Source organism: Syngnathus acus, chromosome 21, assembly GCF_901709675.1.
Source record: "Syngnathus acus chromosome 21, fSynAcu1.2, whole genome shotgun sequence".
Taxonomy (NCBI): Eukaryota; Metazoa; Chordata; class Actinopteri; order Syngnathiformes; family Syngnathidae; genus Syngnathus; species Syngnathus acus.
Genome location: NC_051105.1, coordinates 10,994,937 through 11,021,912, shown reverse-complemented (window position 1 = coordinate 11,021,912; position 26,976 = coordinate 10,994,937). Strand labels below are relative to the sequence as shown.

General features: G+C 45.6%; 1 protein-coding gene across 15 annotated transcripts in view; it reads left to right on the top strand.

The window, feature by feature from the left end:
• tanc1b (tetratricopeptide repeat, ankyrin repeat and coiled-coil containing 1b) overlaps positions 1–26,976 on the top strand; it is a 52,305-nt gene that overhangs the window by 17,130 nt on the left and 8,199 nt on the right. For 14 of the 15 annotated variants that reach the window (XM_037280967.1, XM_037280966.1, XM_037280965.1 and 11 more), the window contains exons 4-20: positions 4,239–4,343; positions 8,873–9,009; positions 11,118–11,307; positions 12,270–12,596; positions 16,509–16,631; positions 16,715–16,996; positions 17,068–17,222; positions 18,160–18,391; positions 18,524–18,690; positions 19,219–19,826; positions 19,987–20,095; positions 20,185–20,307; positions 21,677–21,913; positions 22,003–22,188; positions 22,394–22,472; positions 25,582–25,715; positions 25,887–26,010. In XM_037280967.1, coding sequence (XP_037136862.1) covers positions 4,239–4,343; positions 8,873–9,009; positions 11,118–11,307; positions 12,270–12,596; positions 16,509–16,631; positions 16,715–16,996; positions 17,068–17,222; positions 18,160–18,391; positions 18,524–18,690; positions 19,219–19,826; positions 19,987–20,095; positions 20,185–20,307; positions 21,677–21,913; positions 22,003–22,188; positions 22,394–22,472; positions 25,582–25,715; positions 25,887–26,010 — 3,318 coding nt within the window. Of the gene's footprint in view, positions 1–4,238; positions 4,344–8,872; positions 9,010–9,064; positions 9,229–11,117; positions 11,308–12,269; positions 12,597–16,508; positions 16,632–16,714; positions 16,997–17,067; positions 17,223–18,159; positions 18,392–18,523; positions 18,691–19,218; positions 19,827–19,986; positions 20,096–20,184; positions 20,308–21,676; positions 21,914–22,002; positions 22,189–22,393; positions 22,473–25,581; positions 25,716–25,886; positions 26,011–26,976 lie in introns of those variants that run through there. The other variant, XM_037280969.1, reaches the window with a different exon arrangement.

The window sequence follows — 26,976 nt, the reverse complement described above, 5'->3', positions numbered from 1 at the left end:
TCCACAGTGACCTCTTATGGCCGTAAGAAGTTACTGTGTAAAAATTTTTTTTGCTTGCTTCTCAGTCCGGGCGGAAATACCCGTTTTTGGTATTCGGGTTTTTTTTCCCCCCCCCCCCCAGTTGTTTCCAGTCTTGTAGTCTTTTGTTTATTGTCTTTGTTCTTGTTTCCTGCTGGTTGTTGGCATCCCAGCGCCTCAAGTGGCGTTCTTGGTCTGTTTCCTTCCTGAGGCAGCGGTAAAAGTACAGTGGCTGGGAAAGACTTAGTTCCTCCCATTTATTAAAATTGTAATCAAATATATTCCCTGGTAGTTGAATAAATTTCCATGAATGAGGATGTTAAACTATCCATCATCCTGTCAAGACTATGTACCCGTCCACTTGGGAGTCCACATTATACAGGTTATTTGTTGCACTGTAGCTTCACCTTGTCAACTATGCTGACAGTGGCAAAAAAAAAAATCTTTCTCAAGGTCTTTTTTGATATTAGCACAAATCTTACAGACTTCCGTAATGAGCTGACTTGCTTCCATCCCAATCTGCTTGAGAAATTATTTCTACTGATCATTTATTTGATCCCAGGGAACAAAATACGCAGTAAAAGCGCAATTCACAAATCTTGCATGCCGTGAGATCGCGTTTGACTTTTAAACATACAGTTCAGTTTGGTCACAATCTCACAGCTGCCAAGTGTGGAAATTGCCCGAGCCTGCGGCTATAATGGCAATATGTCTGGCTGTTTGAAGCTAATGAATCATCAATCACGTCACACCGGGATAAAAAAAATTAAAAGCACCAAGCGCCAGCCACGTCTGTAATGCTTCCCCGACTGCGGCGAATGGATTATCCGCTCAGTAGATCAATTAGCCAGGAGTCACCCACGCAATAAGACATTTAAGTCACAATCAATCCGAATCGGAAGCGAGCGCGGCAAGTGCGAGCGCTGACATTTTGGAGCATAAAGGCGACCATTGTGACCATTTTGATGTGTAAATGCGACGGGGTGGCTCATTGTGAAATGAAATGTAACAAGGTCAGGAGTCCATCTTGAAGAATGTTTGGGGGAAAAAACGGCATCATCCGAGAACAAGATGTTCTCTTATTGTGGTTGGATGGAGAAAAAAAAAAAATCACCTCGGGATGTTTATATTTTTAGCTACTTTTAAAATCAAAAGCAGTGGGCGCTTTTAACAACCTCTTATCGACATGTGACAAAATATTCACTCCTCGTTTGCGTTTTCTCCCGCCGCTCAGTAGGGTGACTCAGAATAAAGCGTTTGTAATTTGCCCCCCCCAGCAGGCTTGTCTCGACTTTGATTTGTCACATCTGAGTTGGAGATAGAACGCTGAGATGCGACAAACGAGACGCCGTCTCCCGAGTATCTGTTTTCTGACACATCTGATAATGGGATGTCGTGTGATGTTTGTGACCATTGTTGCCGGCGGTCATTTCAACCCTGCAACCCGTTCAAAACCAGATATTACTTTTTGATCACCGGCTGTAAAAAAAATGTCAATTTTTATCTCACCGCAGTGCTGTTTGTGGCATTTTATTCTTTTTGGCACAGCACAATCTGTTTCTTGTCTTGTCATTCCACTTGACAAACATGACAGTCGTCTCAACATATTTTTGCTAGCGTATGCTAGCTACGCTGACCTAACGTAAGGAATGCTGTTTCTGTTGTTTTACAAGTTTTCCCAACTAAACTGGACTGTACTGTAAAATTTTAATCCAGAAGTGAGCCTTCATTTCCGCCATCATTTAGTTCACTTTGTATCACGTAAACCTCAATCAGACTCACATTTTCCCTGCCGGGTATGTTGGCGAGATGTCATGTCTGCTAACAGTGACATCATACCCACCCTCTGTGTAATTATACCTGTGAATCATATAAGTTGAGTGAGATGATGATGGCGCTTGGTAAACACTGTCATGAATCCTCCTGCTGCCACCAAAAAGTGACTGCACTCTGCCACAAGATGGCATTTAAAACAGAAAGGACCATAAAGCATCAACAACCTTCATCTATAACATATAAACAATCCTAAACCAATGATGTCACATAAACAACTGTAATTATTCGTTAAACTGTTGAACATAAATAATGAGGCTCGTCACCGCTATTCGCTAGCATACAAGGCTAACTAACGCTAATATTCGCTAGAGCAGAAATGATATTAAGACAGTAGCTACATATACTTGGTTAACTTTTCTGCCTTCAGATGTTTCCTAAAAGCACCTGTACTGTAATAGCTAGTTGTCGTGGAAACCGAACGGCAACTTCAAACATATGCTTTCCATTATTCCAACAGTACTCCCTTACTGTTCCTTAATAAAATGCGACCTGTGGAGTATATCTTCACTCTAATTGCAATGATGGGACTCTTGGCTAATCAAACGCGCCTGACCATCCGTAAATGAAGATTGGTTGAGTTTTAGACTCGCGATGTCGTCTCATTTGGCTTTACATTAGCTAAAGTAAAGCTAGTTTTTGTATTCACCACTACGCCTGTTTGGATGACCAGACCAGCCGTGTTTGTTTTTGTGCTCTGACGGAGGCAGCTCTGGCTCCCAAAGTTCCCTCGGGCTATGAGACTGCTGCTGCTCGTCGTGCAATTCACGTCGCACATCCATAGATGGCACTGTGAGTCCAATTTAGCCGAGTCTTTGCTTTTGCATCTGTCATTCCTACTCCCCTCTTGCGCCCCCCCCCCCCCCACGTCCGCTGCGGGTGATTGCAGCTCTAGTTCAAGGGGTTTGTTTTATCTGATTCCAAGGATGCTTTTTAGGGAAAAGGAGAGAGGAAGTGGTATTAGTTGGGCTATTAGAAAATAGCTCTCATCACCATCCTGTTACGTCTGGGTTCCGTATACAATACGGACATTCCATGACTTTCAAAGTATTTTTATTTTCCTCCTTTTAATAGTTGGGCATCTGTTTGGACACAAGCTTGTTGTGATTTTTAGATGCATGGTGTTGGTGTTTTATGGTCCTCTCCACTTTGAGGGTTTTGCTGGCATTACAGTCCCCTATTATTTTTTTAATTATTCACAGATTTTGGCCATTCATTCAAACTCCACACAGGAAGTCCGGCATCTGGATTCAAACCCGCAACCTCAGAACTCGTCGGGGTAAATGCTAAAGATTCACTTTTGGAAGAAGTGATACTGAATGCTAAGACGGGGTTTTTCAATTCCATTTCATTGGTCGACTAAAGGGAAAAATAACGTTACATGAATAAATAATATGATTTTTAATGGGATGGGAAATGTTCTAAACTCATTTTTCAATGCCAATGTTGTAGTGAGCAGAATTATGCTGCCTTGGGGTTTTATGGCTTATAGCGCAACACTGCACTCTGTTTTGCCCAAATTGCGTCAAGACAACTTTACAAAAACGATCAACCAAGAGAACAGTAATCATAAAATATATCGGCGCAATGCAACAATTTAGGGGCATTCCGGATCCCTGAACGAAACCCATCACCGATGATGTTAATGAGGAGCTTGCACTTTGCTGCGGCCGTTGAGGATTTTCTAATTCTGTCACGTTACAAGCCTAAAACAGAGCAGTCGTTTGACCTTAGCCGCTCGCTAATGACACTCATCAAAGCCCTGCACGACTGTCCCAGATCTGCCCGCCCCATAACACCTGTCAAATGTATCCTCACAGCAATAGGAGGGCATACTTTTGTAGGGAAACTCAAAAGGGAGAGGGGGGAAAAATGCCAGACTGTTTGTTGTTCCTCCCATCCCCAGCAGTGCATGTGTGTTTAATCTCTTCTTTAAAAAAAAAAAAAAAAAAAAAAAAAAAAAAAAAAGTTCACTAAGAGGCTAATTGCTGTGGTTTCCTGTTGTCGGTTAAATTCCCAGAGCTAGCTAGCAATGTGTTAGCGGGAGTCTCTAGCCACGCAGACAATTTCTGGATTTGTCAGACAGACCAAAGCTGCTAGCGACACTTTGTGCGTACGTGTGTGTGTGCATGTGTGTGTGATAGTTTTTGTTAGCAGCGGAGTATGGCCAAGCCAGTCCAACTGAGACACCACCACCTCTCATCCCATCTGGAACATGTTAATTCAGCAATAACCCTCTCTCCCTCTCTCTCTCTCTCTCTCTCTCTGACGCCTCTCGTCTTGGCTTTTCTTTTTCCTCCTGCCCTCTTGTGCACTCCCTCCTTCTCTCTCTCTTCCTCCCTCCCTCCCTCGCTCGCTCTCTCTGTCTCTTTGGTTCGCGGCGGCAGGTCCGGTCAGGAAGCCCAAGTATGTGGAGAGTCCTCGCGTACCTTCCGATGCCATTGTATCAGCGCTAAGGAAAGTGGGCGAGAATAAGGAATCAGCCCGCTATGGTGAGTTTTGCGTTTCTTTCATTCATCTGATAACTTTCATTGTACGGTGAAATTAAAAATATATACATATATATAACAGTGATCATCCTCGTTATATAGTCACATATGCCCCCAAATGGAAATGAAGTGCTTTTAAAAGGATTGGTTGGGGGTCTCGGGTCTCCAGAAGGCAAGGACCGCATCCCCGTGGCACTACCACGGCGTCTGAGCCCAGTCCCGTCACGCAAGCCCTAAAACAAACACAAGGGTGCCGTGTTTATTTGAAAGCGCGTGTTTGTATTACAGATGGGTCCATTTTCCAGCGTGCGGCGCCGACGCATTGTCTCACCCAAGCGCTGCGTTCTCTCAGTGATGTCCTGACTTCACTAAGTCATTTCTCACTGACTCTGCATGCACATGTGGTTTTGTTTCCACATTTTTGTGTGAGGTAAGCTTTTATGGTTTCGGTGGATGCTCCAACGTTAAACACAAATTTGGGAGGTGATGCCGGAGGACCTCTAAGCAACTGCAAAACAAATAAAGGACTTCTAGCACCCTTTTCCATCAACTCAATGCAAAAAATGTTCACGTGACTTTGAATGTGTGTGGCTTTATAAGGTGAGTGACATGGGAGCCAACGACTTGGTTGTTTTTCAAATTGTTGTGGTTTTTAGCCAAAGGAGGCTCACATGGCTTCCATCTTGACATTCAGCTCGGTTCACAACATTGTTTAGGCTGGCAGCGGGCTATCAGCAGATAGCGGAGACTGGATAAATGTTACCCCATGACAGCTGCGCTGTGTTTTGCTGGCACTCTCAAGGGAGATAACTTTCAGCAGCTCCACTTTTTCATTTCATGGAAATATGGAGACGTTTAATTGGACTCGGTCGGTCGGCTAAGTCATCCCTCAATGTTCCTTTTTATTATTCATCAGGAGGTTTTTGGGGTTCGTGATTTCCAAGTGCGTATGTTGCGGGCTGGGAATTGCGGTTCTAATTGTTTAAGCCTTGGGGCATTTCAATTTAGAGGTTCGACTTACTGTAAGTCACAAGGCTGAGGGAAGGTCAGCAAACGGCCCGGCCCGGCCCGGATCTTATTAAAGCAACCACCTGCAGTTGTGAAATAAATGAGTGGACCCCCACTCTCGCTGGGAAACTGGGGCTGCTAGGTAACTTACGCTACTCTTTATCCACAATGAGCCACTCTCGAAACGCTAATGATGTTGCATGGCAACAGCGCAGCTGCAATATGAGATCCTGCACACGACAATATAAACTTTGCACAAGATATTAAAAGATCCAACCAGGAACGGGCAATGTCTTTTTGACCTCTAGTCACTCAGACGACTTGTTGTGGATCTCGCTTTGTTCCCGGCCACGCTCTCTTGTATGATTACAGCTTTTCGTGCAGATCTTTTTTTTTTTTTTTTTTTGGGAGAGGCAGGGCCAAGAAAGGAAACATGTGTTTGACCTCCAGTAGAGTTGTGTCACATTGCTGTGTCTTTGAGACGAGATTGAGTTTCCCACAGTATGTGTGTGAGCGTGCTTTTTAATTTTAGCGATGTGCCTTGGAGAGCATTTACGTTCCTTGAAATGCGCGTTTGGCTACACAGGTGGATCCGGAACTGGCCGTCAACTGTCTTTATGCGCTTTCAGCTGTCCTCTCGCTGTCTCCGTCAATCAAGTCCGAGCTTAAGGTCCCGTCAATCATGACGGTCTCTCCAAAACCTCCCCGTTTTAGGGAGATCCGGACTTAACACCTGTTTCTTCACGCGCTGATTTGGTCTGCTCACCAAAGAATCAAATTTGAAGTGGAATGCGCGCCTGACCTTGCCACCAGGTGGCGACGATGCCCAAAACAGGATGCACGAGACCATTCGCTCCGATTCCACCTCCAATTTTATACAATGTTTTGGAGTATGTTGATTTGACTAAGTCATATTTCTTCATATAGATGGATTTTCTTTTTCTACTTAGGGTAGTGATAATTCATGTCTGGCCCGTGGCCTTTGAGATTATTTGTTGATATTAATTCACATCTGCCGTTTTTGTCACTTGATGAACGTTCATTAATCGATGCTGCTTATTTTTAGGGGACTAAACATTATTTGTCTCTGGGTGGTCCTCGCTAAGGGCAGATCGACATTTGCGCTTTAAAAATCGTCAAAATCAGCCAATAAAAAAAAAAAAAAAATTGGTCAGTTTTTACAGATTTATCGCTTAGTCATAACAAGTAAAACAAACGGTAAAGGACAAAGCATAAAACAGTCAAATGTTCTGCCTGTAATTCATCTTCATTGTCATGTCAAGAGGAAGTTATTTTCTTCATAAAATATTTTTGTAATTAGTCAGCCGGTTATTTAGCCAAATTGGCACAGTCCTCACCTACTACTGAAACATCGGGACTCATTTTACTGAGATTCAACCTCCCTACTTGTGGTTTAAAGTCTCACTGGACGCCATTTTTGGAAGGCTCTAACGGTTGTTTTTCCTAGCCGGAAAATGCACAATAATCGTTTCAAGGGGGCTGATCACCGGTACCCCTAAACTCAAAACAAGGAGGCAGGATGACTGTTCTCGTCGAGGGTTCATTAAAGTGGAGCGAGTGAAGCTCCAGCCGCTAATGAGCAGCGGCTGGCTTGTCTTCTCAGCGGGGAGAGGGCCCGAGACGGCTTCACGCTTCCCTCCTCCTTTATCCACCACCTTTCTTCACTCTTCCGTCATTACACCGCAAGAACGCCATTTCACACCTGCTCGTAAACCTCGCTTTGGTGTTTTCTCTCACACGCGCGTTCCAAGAACGCCGTCAAGGAATACCAAAATCTAGACGGCTGAATGAGATAATAAATCTGCTGTAAAGGAGAGCGATCGCCACCACATCCGCTAAATTCACCTTTGATTCTACTTTAACCGCCAAGTCTCTCCATTACATTGTGGCAAGGCGGAAAAAGGAGAGCTCCAAATGTGCTGAATGAGCCCAATGTCGTCACGCGGGCGCTCACACGGGGTCACTTAATAACCGGGATTCATCAAGGCGAGAGGAGTTAATTAGAACCTTTCGAGGCAATCATGGCAGGCTGATGTTTCATTAAACTCGGCGCACGGTTGAGCATGGCCCATTTTCCGGAAGATACCGCCAAGCCAGCGTCTGTAAATCTCGTGTTCATTTATGGCACGGCATAATGCTAATGTCATCCTTCTGCTGAGCAGAATCCCTAAAGAGACGCCCAGACTTCCCGTGTCCTTGCTCAGTGTGCGCCATCGCTTTCATTACTGCCATCGGTGGTCACTTTTATGACACTCGTATACTAAGCTGATATATTTGCAAGGCCTTGACCCGCTACACTTTTGTTTATTGGCCAATGGTAGCGCTAATGGTCATGCGCTAGAGGTACCGTACTGTCGAGCAGATGACGTACTCTGAATTGTTCACCCACTTTACAATAAGCGCCAATAGGCAGCAAAAGACTTGTCAAGCTGTTTAAAGCCACCCCCAGTTGACATTTATTGTCAAAATTGTCATAAAACAAAGACACAGTATAACAACCATTAGCATTAGCGTAGCCTAATGCTATCAAACAAAAGTTGAGTCTCAGTCCTTACTCTTAAGTAATTATTTCGAAGAATAATGTTTACTCTTACGCAAATACAATTTCCAGTTACTTTCGGAGCCCAAACCATTCAAATATTTTCATGTCAATCTCGCTTTTAATTTGTGGAATTTTCTGCCAATGGACAAGCTTGCGTTTAATCAAATTCACTGCCAGCAGTGTGTTGAACAAGGAAAAAAAGAAGAAGGAGAAGGAGGGTTTAAGAAGAAGGCACATATGAAGGCAAAAAGGGGGAGCAAGTCGATGATGGAGAGCAGCGTAATATGCTTGTGTACTTTGGACGTCTGCCTCCGTCTCTCTCTCTTTCTCTCTCTCTCTCTCTCCCGTCTGTTCTTCTGTCTCATTTGTCTTTCATATTTCGTATTTGAGCAGCATAGACGACGCCGTGGATGAATAGGATAATTTATTTGCATTGGCTTTCTGCCTCAATCTTAAAAGCAAAAGTAAGGATTATACATGTTTTTTTTTCCCCTCCAAGATCTACAAAAACCAACTGCTCAATGACATCGTGATTTGCAGACAGATGTGCTTACAATACGAGCGGTGACACCAAGCAAAAAGATAATCATGATAAGAGACATAAATCACTCATCATTCATTTTATAACTTGCAGTATTCAAAACAAACAATCAGCCTTGTGGATGCATTTCTAAACTAATTTGGTTTGGTTTGTTAAAATGTTGTAGCTAACCTGTGTCCACTCATTGATATTCAGAGGTGAGGGCTGTAAAAAAGCAGAAAGCCCTGGAAAGTAAACACACACATACACAGACTCCCATCCTCTCTTTCGGGGTGTGCAGCACCTGATCAGCAGCTGGATGGTGCAGAGCACAGCATTTGGCAGTGCACTCTGGGGAGCGTGGCAGTCAGAGTGTCCCAACGTGAGTCATGCTAACATCGAATGTCTCTCTCTTTCTCTCTCTCACCCGTCGTCCTCTAGAGCGGCAAGCGGAGAAACCGCCAAGCTCCTCCTCCTCCCCCGCCACCCAGGAACTGATGACAAGGCTGGGCTTCTTACTGGGAGAAGGCATCCCGGGTTCGGCGCGCATACCTATGGACGACAAGAATGAAAAGAAGGTATTTCGTTTTCCTCCAACTCCTCCCCTGCTAGTTCCAGCTGCGTCCGCTGCGGGCTGCAGCGCAGATAGAACGTGGAGAGCGAGCGAGTGCGAAAGTGGATGGCAGAGGAGGCGAGAGGACTTGTGGCAGTGTTTTCAGAGGATTTAGTTTTTTTTATTGTTGCTGTCTCTTCATTCCTTTTAACCCCGCTTTGTGTTATCTTTGGATGGGAATGTAGTAAGTGCCTTCTCTTGACTTTTCGCCGCTCTGGCAAACAAATGTTTGAGATTGCTGCATATAGCTTGATTCCACCAGCAGCCTTTTTAGTGTGTGTGTCAGTAACATGAGTGCTGTCCCAGGGGCTCTTGAGTATGTAACAACATTGTCTGAGTCCCGGGTCCAGAAATAGAGTGACGTTGGTGGTCATGAGCTTCAGTTTGTTTGGCTTCGCTAATTGAGACTTGTGTGAGAAGCAAAAGTCCAGCACGATACCAGCTGTTTGCTGTCTTTATCCACCCTGCAGACAATGTTTCAAGCAGGAAATAGTCATGGATTAAATTTATGCTTATTTTGGGGGGAAACCCAAGAGTTGACAGTGATTTGGATTTTTTTTAAACAAACAGATTCTTTGTGGTGAACTATAAAAAAGTCCAAACAACTACTGAGTGTTTTCAGCACAGGGAGTGTCAGAAAGTTTTTAAATGGTAACTTGAGATACAACCAAAAATAACTCTCTGTGATAATGTAATAATGTCCTATAAAAAGTATTGTAATTGAATGGAATGTAAAGAATTCAACAGTTGTTGACACATTTTTTTACTTCAATTAAATGGAAATTGTAGCGCTCCTCCTGATGTGTGCCTTGGCCACATGGGGGCAGTATAATATGGACGGACATACTGCACAGAAGTCGTGAAGTCATTCTTCACAGAGGATAAAGAATACATGCTAGGCTGTGGTCGGCAACCTCTTGCCCAAAGTCACCCGTGACCCTTCTAAGGACGAGCACTATAGAAAATGCACAGACGGCCACAGAATGTTGCGCAATACAAACCATATTTGTGGCTAGGAAGCTCTCCTCAAGCATCCGGCGGTGTTTTGTGTGCATTTGGAATTCTTGTCAAAGGCGACGGTTGAACCGGATAACCCGCACACATTGGGATTGTTCTGCTTGTCTTGCAGCTGCCGTATGCTTGTCACACAAGCACAGTGGCCCGCCCGGGCAGCGCGCCATTTCGACTACAAAGAGGATATTTTTCTAAACACGTTGCCTTCTTGTGGGGCTGTTTTTTGGTTCAGCCCGGCGCACAAATGTGTCAGCCTTTGTCGAGCTTTTGTGCCTTGCTCTCGCATGATCTCAATCAGTAATGAACGTTATTATTCAACGTTATTATCATTCCGCTTTCATCATGTCCTCAATTCAGCTTCCAAATTGGGCTTTGATTGACAGCGCTTAATAGCAGCTGTGGAATGCATCACCAAAACCTTGATTGGTTTTTATATTATTGTTTCCCACCAGTGGAACTTGCGCTGGGTGGGTGCTTTAAGATCTGTTTAAGAGATGTTCTCTCATCTCAAGGTTTTATTAGGATCATGTTCAGATTTTCTATGGTTGTAACAGTTCTCCAACAAATTGTTAACTTCCTTCAGTTTTGATGGCAATGTGAAGGTTTTTTGATCATTTTTTTTTTGCATCTGCAGTACTTATATATTGATTTTAAATTTGACTGATTTACCACCTAGAAGTATTTTTTTTCATCCAAATAGGAACAGCAGTTCTGCATTCATGGAAGCACTTAAGCACAGTTTGGTTGATTCTGTACGGGTGAAGCCCGGCCAGCTTTTCTTTTTTTTAACAGCTGGACTTTTTTCACACGTCGTAAAAATATCGCCATCATCTCTCCAGCGCAGGAATATATAAGTGCTGCTGTATTCATTTTCTTCTGCAGCAAATCACGCTGCACCCGCCACTGCTGCATCGGCCTGCATATATTCAGCGAGTGTTAGTTTTGCTCTCAAAGCTGCATGCTAAGGCGTTTTTTTTTTATAATTTCTTTTATTAATGCTGCAATTCCTCTTTCCCAATCTCCATTCACCATCTTGGTTGAACTTTGCCTCCTCCCCAGTGCTCTGCAACCAACCACGGTATCAGCCCCTGCTCCACGCTGACAAGCAGCACCGCCTCGCCCTGCACAGACAGCCCGTGTTCCACGCTCAACAGCACCACCGGCCGACCCCCGCTCTGCCGCGCCAGCCCGTGCGGGACCATCACTAGCCCGAGCTCCACCCTCGAGAGTAAGGACAGCGGAATCATAGGTGAGAAGCCTTTCACTCGTATTTCTTTCTGCTAAGGTGGTGAAATCACCGGCAAACTTTCGGACCACGTGACCGCGATGCCTATTAGCGACCTTACGAAGCTCAGTGGACAAAAGCGACGCTCTGGTAGAGCGAGCAGCCCCAAGCTGTACGACAATTTGGATTTTGGAGACTGCAGCGTCGACAGTCTTCAAAGAGCACAATTAGCATGAGTCCGTCAACCCGTCTCCCCAGAGCGATTCGTAGCAGGCCGATAAATAATTTATGGAGCCTGCCACGGAATGCACACAAGTCATGGCGACTGGCCAGGAGGAGACGTGCTGTCAGCTAACATTTATATTTGCTGCGCGTGGAGCTTCTTCATTTTTTTTTTTTTTCAGGGGTGGGGAGGGGGTAATTTATGTGAGAGGATTTTTTTATGACATTTCTCAACAACATCCTTCCATCTCCATAAGGTGAGCGAAATATGGCAAACCAAAACAAAGGTGGGTTGTTTCCAGGCGTCCGATTCTTGATTCATACGATTAGCGCTCCTTACCCTTTTGATGTTTGACTCAGACTCTGAATTTCTAAAGCGCATTAATCCGACTTTGCGACGTTAAAGCCGCTTGATGGAATTACGCAGACTTTAAAATATAGTTTGGGTCCGTTTTCTTATTTAGACAACTCAAGCCGGACTTTTACAATCGGTGCGCAAACATCTCGACACGACGAAACTATTGATTGGTTTCGGATGACAGACGATGAACCCGATGATTCGTCACATTGTCATGAGACTTTCATCGGGTAAGTCAGAAGTTTGGATAGGAAGGCTGCGCTGGCCTTTGAAGATTAAAGGATTTCTTCTCATGACCCGTCTGGACTCAACAGAAGAATGTGCTCCAAACATTAGAAAACATTGCTGATTCGAAAGCCAAAGAAACCAATTTGAAATCCAATTCACCATCTTGTTAACGTTTCAGCCACCATCACCAGTTCCTCGGAAAATGACGACCGCAGCGGCTCCAGCCTGGAGTGGAGCAAGGACGGCAGCCTGAGAGGCAACGCTCGCCATGGCCTGGCGCAGACCATGCGGGCCGACACCTGCTCTCCTGTGGAGGAGGAAGACTCCAACGGCGCTTCGGCCACCCCGACCGATAGCGCCGCCAAGACGGACCAGCAGCACGGCAACGCGGCGGCAGCGGCCGTAGGACCTCCGCCAGCGTCCTGCCAGGCGTCTGACGGACCAAATCAATACGCTCAACAAACCTCTTCTCTTCTGATGATGCCCAGGCCCAACTCCGTAGCAGGTAAAACTCGATTTTGCTCTTCTACTTTGGAGCCACCGTCAAATTGATTTTGTGAGCAAACACACAAAACGCAGACGTGCAGATGTTAAGTCGACGAGGAGGTTCTGGTACGGAACGAGTCGGGGTGGTGCGGTAGAAAGATTTTGCATCTCTGGCGTGCTGTTTCTTAAGTGGCTTGCGACCGATCCGTTCTGCATTCCTGTCTCGGAACGTCCCTTTTATGGCCCAGTGCGCCGTATCCACACAGCTGTGACAGTTGATATTCCCCGCTAACCCCCCTCGCCCCTCGCCCGTCTTCATTCACCAGTGGTTTCTCCTCCAGCTTCTCTCTACCTTGTTTTTCTTCAGCTTACTCTATCCCCCCCCCCACACACACGCACACACACACACACACACACACACACACACACACACACACACACACACACACACACACATACACTTATGTATGGATGTCAGGCGCCCGTAGAGATCTAGTCATGGCAGGCGGTGATGCTTTATCTTAGCTTAGCTCAAAAGAGAGCAGAGCATTGGCCCACCCTCTGAGAAGATGTTCTGTGCTGAAAATTGGATCATTGTTTAATTCTTTAAGTGAGTGAATTATTAAAATGCCGCAGGCGAGTCTGTGTCTTTACACTGGTCATCTTCATCCACAACAAGAACTGGCCGCACGTGCCTCGTATGACGGCGGACAGCAGTGAAAAGTTCGACTGGAAAATAATTCCTGGAAATGCTGTAAACAGAACCTTTTCTGTATCTCATCTTCCATACTTGAAGCTGTGCCCGCCTTGCAATTATAAGGTTGTCCTTGAACTCCAGTCGTCAACCTTTTTACATGTCTTCTTGACATTAATAGGAATGGCGCCGACGCATACAAGCGAGCAGGCCAGGAAACATCTGACGGTTCTTGCGTGTGGGCTGTGTGCGTCTTGTCTCGCTTTGTGTGTGTGTGTAGAGAGTTTATGGGCTGATGTCATAGTTATGCAGCATTGCCCTCTGGGGTACCTTCACAATTCACACCTCCAATGTGCGACGAAAGCCCTCAGGGAGGAAATCAAGGACATGGGAAGACGACTTCATTTCTGCTCAATTACTATTGGCTGTATTCAGTTCGCTTGGGAAAATTTGGAGTTCATATAGAATAGTTGTTATCCAAACGCAATGGGCTCTTGGTACGGAATTTTCCATGCTAGCAAAATGTTGCTAATTTTGTTCCACTTTTAAGCAGAAAATATTAAGAAGTATGTATTTTGAAATTTATTTTTAATCTACACATCTGTTTAAAATTTATCTGACGTCATGGATGACGGTTCTAGGATGTTGCCAGTTATTGAGAGTATTTTTATTTTTTTTTACAGACAGTTTTATCGATTATATCATCGCATGATGAAAGACTTTAATTTCAACTCGCTAAGTGCCAGCACCTGTAGTTTCGGGTCTCAATCCTCATATCTCACCTCCTGCCCGGCAGCACCTATTTTCTCCATGAGATTATCTGTCTGAGAAGAACAATCTGTAAAAATAGCCACTCTGGGTTTTTTGTTCTACATTGCTGACCTTTATCGAAGTTCCTGTCCTAGATTCTCCGTTGACCGTCCCCGTAATTATACCTTGGGTACTTCGAATTACACATTTTAAAGGGATTAGAGCGCCAAGGAGCCGTATTGTTTTGTTGCCACTGGAATCCCACATTTAAGTGTCAGCTGCTTGTCGTTGTGGAATGGCGTTCCACTTCATCATTTGTGGTGTTCGGCCATTCAGGACAGCTTTGCGGTCTTGCTCCGGATGAGCTACAGCGCCCTTCTTTTTTTTTTTTCCTTTTTTTTTCCTTTCCAAGGTCTTCTCTCGTCCACATTGTCCAAGCTCGAATCGCGTCTCGTCTTTGTCTGCGGATTTATTGACAAACAAGGCCACCGATGCTTTGTAAGCGTGTGACAACATTTGGATCGCTGCCTCCATATGTGTTTTATTAGAAGGGCTGAAGTCATCTTCACCTGATATCTTTAAGGACATGGCGCCATAATGGTCCCAAGCTGCTCAAGTATGACTCAAGTCTTTTAATTTGGCTGAAACCGGGAATGTTGTCATTTCAAACAGTGTCACCTTGTTGGAAGACGGAGCGAGGTCTTTCTTCATCCGAAGTGTGTTGTGATGAATTGCCTTTGTCACAAATCGACCGAGACGAGAAAAGACGGTATAAATAAAAAGGTCACCGTGACGTCTGATGAATGTCATTTCTCCACAAATTCTTGCCGTCTGTATGTCACACATTGAGACTAGTTAAGCCCGATTGACGGTACCCGGCGCTTTAATAAACCGGCGAGGAGCCGCGCTGTCTACAAAACATTGATGAGATGTTATCGATCCAAAAAAAAGAAGCAAGTGGAGGGAAAGAAAACATATCTCACAGTGAAAGTGAAATTTTATCTTCACCATTCCAAAATCAAGAAAGTCACCTTCCGCTCAGCAGCTGAATGCCGTCCCTGCGCCTGCACGGAGGGCACTGGGGCACGACAATTGCTTTTGTGGCCTCAGTGAGCTCATCCACCGGGCGCCCCCTCTCCAGAGATTTAACTTAGCGCTGCACTCCACTCGCGTACAGGCCAAAAAAAGGATTTGATTCTTCCCGTCACCATGCCGATCACGTTATTCAGCAAAGAAAAGCAGACCTTGGGATATTCATGTATACATTAATGTAACTCACCTGCGGATGTTAGTTCTGCGACCTTATATTTAATTTGGGAGACGTAATGCTTGAAATAAATTTCCCAGAGTATTACGCTGACAGTCATCTGAATAATGACTCAGTGTTTGGAACAGTCTGATTGTGGTTTGATTTACATATGGTGTCGGCGCAACGTGCCGAGCGAGAGTATCGGGCTGTTTAGCAGTCATCCGCAACATTTCTGCGGCTCGCGGGAAATGATTTCCCTCCGCGCTCGCATATTGGGTAAAGGTAATATAACCTCGGTTTGTGAGCAAAGAGAAGCTGAGAAAGGAAAGGTCAATGTTGAGACGGGGCTTTATAGAGCTGTATTTTATTTTTATTTTTTTTTTCCCCAAACAAGAAGCTCGCTTTGCACAGCGACCAAAAAGTTCTCCCTCACCAAAAAAATTAATTGTCTAACTGCTTTGTGATTGTTAGCCGCTAAGCTAACTTGCGCGATACAATATGGAGCTGACTAGCTAACGCTGATTCTAAAAACACAGCCAATCCAAAACCAGATTCCACAAACGCGTGCACACAGGAAGAGCTGAATTAAAATCTCAACCATTCGTCACGCAGACCCAACGCCAGAGTAAATTTGTACTTTCGGGACATGAATTTGAGTGAGTCTAAACTTAATGTGCATTACATGGACATGATAACGGGAAGGATGTATGAGGTCAAATGTTTCAACATGCTTATAATTAGACAAAACACTAAAACAGAGAGTGAAACATGGCGTGGTTATGTTCTATTTTGTGTGTTGGCCTCCGTCAAGGTTTCCGGGCAGATGATTTGTTTTTTAAAAATCTTTTCTTTTTTCGTCAATCAGTTTACAAGTGCGCTGACTGCATTTGACTCTTTTCTGGGGCTGTTGATTTACAAAATTATCGCAATCTCATTTTGCAGAATATTCTGATGACAGACGTGATAGCAGCAGCAGACAAATTCATTTTAGAAAGCTTCCGATTGTCGAGTCTGCTGTTGACAAAAGACTTTTAAGGTGTGACTTGGGGATACTGCCAAGTCGGTTGAGTTGCATTTTAATGGTATCCGTTCACGTCCTCATCTCCACGTGGAGACACCAAATGTGCTATAAAACCACGCTCTGGATTCTTTATGTCTCTATTTTGCGCTTTACAACCAAATCAAGATGCACCCGAGTGTTTTCTTCACTGTCTTTTTCTTTTCTTGTTTATGGATAGCAACCAGCTCCACCAAACTGGAAGACCTGAGCTATCTCGATGAACAGCGCAACACACCGTTGCGGACGTCCATTCGCCTTCCCTGGCACAATACGGGAGGGAGGCCACCTCAGGACGCCAAAGGTGACTAAAAAAAAAAAATTATATCACCTTGGAACCTCTCCAGGTAATGGAAAATGAATGTCGTCTATTTTGTGCCCGACCAGGTCGTTTCTCCCCGTACAAACCGGCGGACATCATGCTCAAGCCTCTGTTGTTCGAAGTGCCCAGCATCACCATGGATTCGGTGTTCGTGGGCCGAGATTGGCTCTTCCAGAAACTGGAAGACGTCTTGAAGGACGGCGAGTCCGCCGAGAGCCACGGCGCTGTGATTGTGGGAAGCGTGGGTTACGGGAAAACGGCCATCATCTCCCGGATGGTGGCGCTGAGCTGCCATGGCGGACGCATGCGGCAGATTGCGTCCAACAGTCCCGGCGCCTCTCCCAAAAGTAAGAAACGGCAACAAATAGTCGGCAAAGTTAAAACAGCAATCAAGAGGGCCGTTTTTGTCTCTTGTAAGGTGCTGTTGGTTCAAGCCCAGAACTTCCCCTCAGCCAGCCCCCACAGCCCACTCCCCCCTCGAGTGCGGCGAATACATTGAGGACCAATAGTTGTCCGGGAACGCCAGAAATGCAGCGCCGCAGGGAGGAGGCTGTCAAACGGCTGGCTGCAAAGGTACATCTTCGCTCAAGTAGCGCGAGGCTGGGGGTCAAACGGGTTCAAGGCACAAATAGGTGGCCAGGCCTGGAGGAACATGTTGTTATTAGGATCATTTGTTAGAGCCAGAATGAGGTGCTGGTCTTCAAGACACAACAGCGAGCTGCTTTATTGTCGAGGTGCCCCGGGGCCTTCGTCTCGCCATGAAAAGCCGACTGTCTGAAGCCTGCTCACGTGCTCTTTTTTTTTTTGGAGGTTACAGCCTATCATTTGGTTGATATTTTCATTTCTCATCATGTCAAGCCAATTAATCTGTTCAAATCACACGCAAAAAAATCAACAAAGGTTTTGGGTTAGGGTTGCTTGTTTGGGACTGTTGTAGAAGCTGGTCAAGGTTGCGTGCCTAATCCCCCCCCCCCCCCCACACACACACCTCCACCTGCCGACCCTGAAAGTGTGTCAGCTCCTCCAGGTTGGAGTATAATTAGGACAGTGTTATGCCCCCCGCAGGCATCTCCCTTCCTTTACCAATTGTACCTCCTTCCTCAGAGGTCCACTTTGGATTTTTTCTTTTTTTTTAGAGTTTATTTGAGGTGATTAAGCACATTGCAGTTTCCTAATCAGGCGCTCTGTGGTAGTTGGACAAATATTTTTCCCTACCTCAGATTGGTTTCAGAAGACTACTTTGTCTCCCGTGATGAAAGAATTGCAATCAACTGTGGTAATAATGTTTAGAGCAAAGCCATGTTAGGACACTGAACACAAATAGAAAAGCAAAACTTGTTGTTGTTTTTTTTCTGTCTTTATCAGGACTTTTCTGTTTCATTTTCTTCACGTCATGCTGTCTAATCAACGTCTTTGATTATCTTGCTCACTAACCCAGATTGAGACGGATTTATCATGTGTCTGATGGCAATTTTGGACGCCTTCCATCTGACATCTCGTTGCGCTCCAGGTGGTGGCCTATCATTACTGCCAAGCAGACAACACATACACCTGTTTGGTGCCGGAGTTCGTGCACAGCATCGCCGCCCTGTTGTGCCGAGCGCACCAACTCAATTCGTATCGGGAACTCTTGCTGAAAGAGCCCCACCTCCAGAGCATGCTGAGTCTGCGCTCCTGCGTCCAGGACCCCATGGCGGCTTTCCGACGAGGCGTCCTTGAGCCTCTGACCAACCTTCGGAAAGGTAAAACCAGCTCGTGTTATTTTATTTTTATTTTTTTATGTATGTGATGTGCCATTTTGTTAGTGACATCACGGCTGTAATTTGAATAAACCTGACTGCACATCTGACTCCCCTCAATCTTTGCGTTTCCAGAGCGGAAGATTCCAGAGGAGAATCTCATCATTTTGATAGACGGACTGAACGAAGCCGAATTCCATAAACCCGATTATGGAGACACCATCGCCTCCTTCATTACAAAGATCATAACCAAGTTCCCTCCGTGGCTTAAACTGGTGGTCACTGTCCGTGTCAGCTTGCTGGTAAGGAACAACTGATTAGTACGGTGAATGCATTCGAGTATCAGTAGATGGTATTACTCAAATGTAAGTACTTGTACTCTCACCTAAAAAAGAAAAGTATTCTCGATGGATTCCTACTTCATCCAGTCACCAGTGTCTGCTCGAGCCCCAAGGCTCGGCGTGTTTGCTCCTCTGATATTTATTATCACGCGCAAAGGAAAAAAGGTCTGACTAGTTCCATATAGCCTTAGGATTTTTCTGCTCCAAAGTCTGTTTCTGTTTGGTCACGCTGAAAAGAATTGAACTACAGGAAAATAGTCAATTACTTTTGCTAAGGAGCTTTTGTTTTCATCGGCGTAGCTTTGTCCTTTTGTTTGTTTGGAACCAGTTTTGGAGACGTCAGCCTCGACCTGCTCCGACTTTTTTCCTGTTGGCGATATAGTATACAAAAAAAATCTTATTTTTGGTGGTGAAAATAAAAAAGTGGCTCATGGAGGAATCCTCTGTTTTATGATTTTCATTTGCTTTTACTACCTGCCTGTTCCATAGGAGATCACGGGCCTCCTGCCTTTCGCCAAGATCTCTCTGGACGACTTTTCGGACAATAACGAGATAAGCAACGACCTCAACGCGTACATCCAGTACCGCGTCGGCGGCAGCAAGGACATCATGAACAACATCAGCCTGAACGGCAAAGCCGACCCGCCGACGGTGGGAAAGCTGAGCGGCCACCTGGTTTCCCGCAGTCAGGGCTCCTACCTGTACCTCAAACTCACCCTGGATCTGTTTGAGAGGGGCCACCTGGTGATCAAGAGCTCCAGCTACAAGGTGGTGCCCGTCTCGCTGGCCGAGCTCTACCAGCTGCAGTGCAACATGAAGTTCATGAGCAACTCGGCCTTCGAGCGCTCGCTGCCCATCCTCAACGTGGCGCTGGCCTCGCTGCACCCCATGACGGACGAGCAGCTCTTCCACGCCGTCAACGCCGGCGACGTCCGAGGGGAGCTGCCCTGGGAGGACTTCCAGCAGCGCATGGACCTGCTGTCGGGCTTCCTCATCAGACGCCGCGACAAGACGCGAATGTTTTGCCACCCGTCCTTCAGAGAGTGGCTCGTGTGGAGGGCGGACGGCGAGAGCACCGACTTTCTCTGCGACCCGAGGTTAGTCCTTTGATTTTATGGAGCTCCAGTTTTTATTTGCCACACAAACCAAAAACTGAAACATCTTGAAAATTTGGATAAAAGTCAACCTTCATGTAAAAGAGGTGCTTTGGCGCACTTCAACTTGCGAAACACTGGCCTTATTGTGTCTGTCGCGCAGGACTGGCCACGCGCTCATCGCATTCATGCTGTCCCGCCAAGAAGGGAAACTGAATCGGCAGCAGACCATGGAATTGGGACACCACATTCTCAAGGCGCACATCTTCAAGGTAAGAAAATAAACCGGTAAAACGTTTTCGGGCTCCTCCGTTATGACTGCGAAGCGCTTCAGTTACGTCTGTGTCCATTTGTGTCTCAGGGGCTGAGCAAGAAAACAGGCATGTCGTCCAGCGTGCTGCAGGCCTTGTGGATCAGCTGCAGCGCCGATGGCCTCTCCGCAGCGTTGGCCTCTCTGAGAAACCTCTACACCCCCAACGTGAAGGTGAGAGGCAGAGATCCCCCGATAAATCGACTGCGTATGAAGCAATTTAGACGCCGCTAACACGCTCGGCTAACGGCGACGAGCGGAAAGTTACGAAACACGATGACTCCAAAGTAGGCTGGAAAAACATTTGCCGTGAGAAAATGTCCACGCACGAAGGTCAAACGTGCATTCTCGCTTCATAAAGCTTCCACCCGAAACCGTTGGCGCCGCAGTTGAGGACGCGGGGGCCTCGTGACTCCCGTGGCTTCAGTGCCAAAGGACATCTGCTGGATTAGTTACACCGTAAAACAGGTCACGCTAGTTGGAAAGTTCACTCGTGTAGCATGTAAGCTATTTGACCCGTGAAACTTTGTTGTATGACCTCTCTCTCTCTCTGTTTTCTATTTTGTCTGTAATTGATGTCGCCCCAATGACACACATCCAATCGCTGATGCCGGCCACCCAATCAATTCAAGAGTAGAACCATTTGCATTTTTGTTTCACGTCTTATGCTCATTGTATATCGGTGAAGAGGAATAGCAATGCGGACTGTAATGTTTCAATTTGATTCCGATGATTCAGACTCCCTCTTTTATTTGTACGGGAAAGGAGACAGTCATTAGCATTGTCAAGAAAGGCCATTATCTGTGATTGATGCTTTCTGGCTCGTGGCTAAAGAAGTTGTCTTGTTCTCCGGCTCGTCGCCGTCGTTGCCGTTCCACTTGTTGCCATCCCCGATATACATTTGCGAGTTATTACGCGGAACATTTACAAGAGTGACCTTGTTCTGTCCTCCGTCGCGCTAAATCTATTCACAAGCAACAAATTAACGCTATTTCATATTCTGTCCTCGGAATACTCGCAAGGCCCCTGTGCCTTTGTTGTGCCATACGTGGTGGGTTATTGATTTGCCTCGTCTCCGGAGAGCGGAAAATTCTCTATTTGCTTCAGCGCAATGTCTGCCCTTTGAGTTCAGGCGAAGATAACGTCGCTAAAAGATTGGACTTGAATATCAAAATAGTGAGGTGTGAACTCTAATACTTGATCAAATTCTTTCAAAAGACAAGTTTGAAGCTGCCGTTTGTTGTCATGGCGACGGGGTTGGAAAAACATGCGGCGGGTCTCTGCATATATTGATCGCGCATCAATTTTCGATAGCGTTTGCCCTCATTAAGGTTGCGGGCGAGCCGCAGCCTGTCTCCCGGCTGACTCTGGACAAACATGGCAACCATAAATAAGCAACCGTGAGCAATTTAGAGCAGTGGTGTCAAAGTTGAGGCTCGAGGCCCTGATCTGGCCCGCCGCATTCTTTTATGCGGCCCACTATTTTGTTTCTTGCGTTCTACATCTTAAATTTACACATCAACTTGTCTGTGTGGCACTTCAGGTGAGCCGTCTGCTAATGCTGGGAGGAGCCAACGTCAATTACCGCACGGAGGTTCTGAACAACGCGCCAGTCATCTGTGTCCAGTGCCACCTGGGTCATCTGGAAATCGCCTCCTTGCTGCTGGAGTTCGGCGCCAGCGTAGAGGTAGTGTCGGAAACCGGGATGAACGCCCTCTGCTACTCGGCCGCTGCGGGGCACTTGAATCTGGTCGTGATGCTCTGCAAGCGGGGGGCCAGGGTGAGCGGATGATTATCTTCTCGAACCAATCCCCAATCGATGAACCGCCGTCAGGAAGCAACGCAGCTAACAAAAGTGTTGTTCACCAGGTCGAGCATACAGATAAGAGCGGCCAGTGCGCTCTCGTGCACGCCGCTCTCCGAGGGCATCCCGATATCATCCACTACCTGCTGGAGATGGAATGGAGCGCCGAGGGGCAGCAGCAGGACTGCGCTTTGAAGAGCCGAGCCCTGCAGCAAGCTTTGATAGGAGCGGCCAGCATGGGCCATACTCAGGTCTGCTTTTTAGCTCCACGTGATCCTTCTCTTCCTAAACACGTCCCTCCCCAAAAACTACAAATACAATCTGAGAAGAGGCCGTGTTGTTTTGTTGGTTCCCATGGCTCGTTATTTTCCCTCCAAATTAGCATAGCGTCCTGGCGGTTTATTTGATCTCTTATGCTGAAAGACGATGCCATTTATCAAAGTTTCTTCCTGGCAGGTTGTGAGCAGCTTGCTGGCAGTGAATAATGAGTACGCCGTGCAAATTGATAGCCATGACACTCTGTGGGGGGAGACAGGTATGTTGTCATCCATCTTTTTACATTACATGCTTCATTTAATCACAAGCCCACATTTTATCATTCTGCTCCTCTCTTGCGAGCGGAAGGTCTCAAGCCAAATGTGTGTGTGTGTGTGTGTGTGTGTGTGTGTGAGTGTGTGTGTGCATTTTTAAAGCCCTGCTGCGTTCTTGTCGTGTTCTTTCTGGTAAAAGCATTTGCTGTTGTGGTCATGTGGGTTTCTACTTAGAGGTTGGTTAACGCAGCATTTCCTCTGAGTCGGAGGAATGGTTCCCCTGAATCACTCCTCTTGGTGCTGTTTACTTGGAAGCCAATAACACTTCAGATATTTTCAAGCACTCCTCCATCTGCTCCACAAAGTTATTGTAGCTGGTTTTGTAGGCTGACATACTCTGGTTGCTGTGAGATAAGACAACTGTGTTCTTCCATTTTTGTCCTTAGGATCCAATGTCTTAGTTTATTCTGAATGTTCAAACGTTGGCTCATCCTGTCTGGAGAGTCTATCCACACTGCCATTTCCCGCTCTCAATGGCCACAGACGTCGGTGGAGCCACTTCCAGCCACAGTCTCGCACTTGCGCTCTGCTCGCTCAGCGGATGCTAAATCGCATCCGTTGCACCCCAAGTGAAATTGCAGGTCTGAGGCAAAGTGACTCTCACGTCCTTGCGATGACCACAATCTCTGATATCCCCCTTGCCACCAGGACCTTATTTAGAAACCACCGGGAGCCCATCTGTATTTGTGGAAAATAGGCTGCCGCCGCATCGTAGCCCAGCAGGGACTGAAACTTCATATTGCTTGGAGTATTGCAGGTTGAAGGTCATATGAAATCATCCTCTTGTTACGCTTTCGTTGCTTACACCAGCGATGATTACCACTCAGAGAGACATAAAAAGTGTACATACTGTAGTGTAGCTATATTTTCAGAGTATGTCTGGCTTGGTTTTCTACACAAACGGATATCGCAGACACAAGCATCACAGCATGTAAATGGCTGCCTGTGAGGAAGAAATAATCTGGAGAAAACAGAAAATGTAGCCAATTAACAGCCAGCCAACTCTACACTCTCATTCGCTGACACCCACGTCACTCACCAAGTAAACCCCGCCTTTTAAAGCCATACACACTTAAAGTCACACAAACTACTACGGTTGAACATGTTATCATATTAAATAATGCCAAATTATATTTTTATCCCAACATTGGCATAATCAATACCTTATATTGAATTCTAAAAATATTTGCTACCTACAACAGTTGCTACTTAGAACTTCTTTTTGTGTGACTTGAATGACATCGTTGCGCAAGCGATAAAAAAAAAAACATGATATCCAGCAGATAATTATAGTTAATATTGGTTCTATTTACTACTTGTCTGGAACGTATTCTCGATGGACATTTATGTTCCCGTGCCTGCATTATCCACCGACATTCAATTCCAGTGTGGTAGATAATAATACTTAGTGGTAAATATTTTCCTTTTTTAGCGACATCATCATAACAGTTCATGACTCAGTTCCGCATTGTTTACTGCAAACCACGATAATGAATACACTGCTACTGTAGAACCTCGCTGATGCCATCAAAACTGAACATTATTGCTTAGACTGAAAAGAGCTCATATTGGATGCCATTAGAGTGGCCACCATACGACGTGTATCACCTGTTTAAAATGAAACGCTCCTTTCATCTCCATGCAAATAGGTTTGGTGTGTCTCCTATTGTTCAGGAGAGGATGATTGGATTGCACATCTGTGCCTGATTCCTTTTTTTTTTAAAGCTTCCTCTAAGGATGCTTCGTCGTTATGCAAAGTGAGGCCGTTCGCCTCCGCGCCGTCGTCTTTCTTAGCACACTGCGTAGAATTGCTTCAAAGGAAACTGCAGCGAATATTTCTAATATTGTCTTTGTTTTGTTTACGGTTGCCAGCGGATATAGGGACTTTGCGTGTTTTCCGTGAAATCTGCTTATTTAATTCATCCCGGCGATGAATAGGTTTTTCGAAAATCACAGCCATTGGCGCCATTGTAAGCCGTTGAGGCAACAGATGTTTGCATGATTGAGATTGTCAGTTAATCTTGCAGGTTATTTACCTGTGATGAGCTCAGGCTCTGGCTGGCTCAATTTGATGGTAATGGGATTCTGGCTGGGGAAAGCAATCACTTTTACTTTTCTTCGCTTGTGGTTCAGAACCTCTTTGCCAAGAAGGGCTTCGTTAGTGGGTCACTAATATCCCAGTTTTGATTGTTGTAGCACCTGAGCGATTCATTAGTCATGTCCTATTCAAGACGTTTTAAAAAAATGTGTAAAGAAAATGTGTAAAAAAAATGCGACGGTCCCAGTTGCAGACGGCGCCGATCCCGAGCCGCTCGGTCATTGTTGAGTGTGAAGATATTCATGTGTTGAGCAGAACATGCTGCTCTTGTGGGTTTTTTTTGGCTCTGAGCACAGAAAGCTGTGTTCAGTCAAGTACTAAGGCTCAACAATACACTTGAAAGACTGACAGCGCATCTGGGCCAAGGAGCACCCAAATGCGCCATTGACAGGCTAATGAGTAGCATTTGTGTTCCGGTGTTATAATGCTAAACATTGAACACAAACAATGCAGCAACACATGTAGAGAGAAAATGGAACAATACACAATGGCATATATTCTTTATCCTGGAGTTAATATGTGACCTTCGACTTTTATCGTTTTACGCTTTATCGTTAAATCTGACTATGTACTGCCCCCTGGTGGTCAGTTTGGTCTTTTTCGTTATTAAGCTCACACCGTAACTATCAGTTTCGCAGTTAATTCGGTGGATTCTCATACTAGCTGATATTTAGTTGTGACATATTCTCCGCTGTCCATTACCCCATTTTGTTCCTCCCCCCGTACATACAGCAACCATCTGCTAGTGTGTATGTGTGTTGTTGAAACTTCCCATTTGGTCCTTTCATCTTCTTAAATTATGGCCATATGTGACAACTGCTGTTTAAATTGGGCTCCATTACATCAAACCAAACAACAAAGTAACTTTTGAACGGTGTGAATTCAGGACACGTTTACACATTTGCGCCTTTGAACCTGCCAAGTAACGCGTGCCGTGTCCTCTGTCTGCACCTCAGCGTTGACGGCAGCCGCCGGCCGAGGCAAGATGGAGGTATGCGGCTTTCTGCTGGAGAGGGGGGTGACGGTGCAGCAGGTCAACCGGCGGGGGGTGTCTCCGCTATTCTGCGCCGTCAGACAGGGCCACTGGCAGGTGAGACCGACGTGGCCTCCGTTTCCACGGCAACCATCGATTCTCACCTCCCTGATGTTCTCTGAAGCGCCGTGCCTTTAATAACCTTCTTCACGGCATTCATTCATTTTGTCGTAGTAAAATGGGGACGAGGAGAATTGTGACGTGTTAATCTGCCGTGCTCTCTCCTAGATTGCCGAGCTGCTGTTGCAGCACGGTGCGGACATTAACGTCAGCGACAAGCAGGGCAGGACATTACTGATGGTGGCGGCCTGTGAGGGTCACCTGAGCACCGTCGACTTTCTGCTCTCCAAAGGTGAGCGACGAAAAACACAAAGTAAAACCAGGATGATTTTTTTTTTATGAATAAGCAGTAGTGAACAATGATGTTTTCAGCCCAGATTCAAATTTAGCGAATGTTTGAGGAGCATACAAACTAGAGCTGCACAATATTGGAAAAACAATATCGCAATATTGATATTTATGGCAGCCCTAATAGAAACACAATGCTGCTGCTTCTCTTTCAAAATGTCTGTTTCTGGAAGCACTCAAGAAGCCAACAACTCTCCGAGGGAACTAAAAGGTTTTGAAAGTACAGTGTCAAAATTTACGAGCACTAAATAGTGGCAGCGAACATTACAACAAGCAGCAGATGGTGAATAATTCTTCAGAAAGGAAGCCAAGCAAGGAGTTGTTTATTACCATTCCCAGTTGAAGTTTAAACATAACACAAAGGCAATTACACGTTGTGTATGTAATCAACCAAACGTCATCTAGCTTAATGCTAACACGTCATGTAAAAGAGGCTAACTGAAGCGCCATTTGATTTTGAAATATACCGTATTTTCCGCCCTAAAAGGCGCACCGGGTTATAAGGCGCACCTTCAATGAACGGCCCATTTTAAAACTTTGTCCATATATAAGGCGCACCGGATTATAAGGCGCATAAAATAGAAGCTATACTGCATCAAACTGAGGTTGACTAGGGTTGCGGTATGCATCCACTAGCCAATAACCAACGAGCCCTCTGTAAACAATCGCGTTTCTCAAACGATCTCCTATAAAATGATCAGAACTGACTAAAGTTCGATCTAACGCATTGGTACTACTTACCTATGTTTCCCTTCCATATCGATCCGTAGATTTACTCGAAACATTAACAGAGCAGCCTATTTTGACATGAAATAGCCTGGTACGTATAGCAGCTATCGCAATAGCATTAGCCATCCGCAAAGTCTCACGAGCCTCAGCTCGCAATCTCCCATGAGCCTCAGCAAAGTGT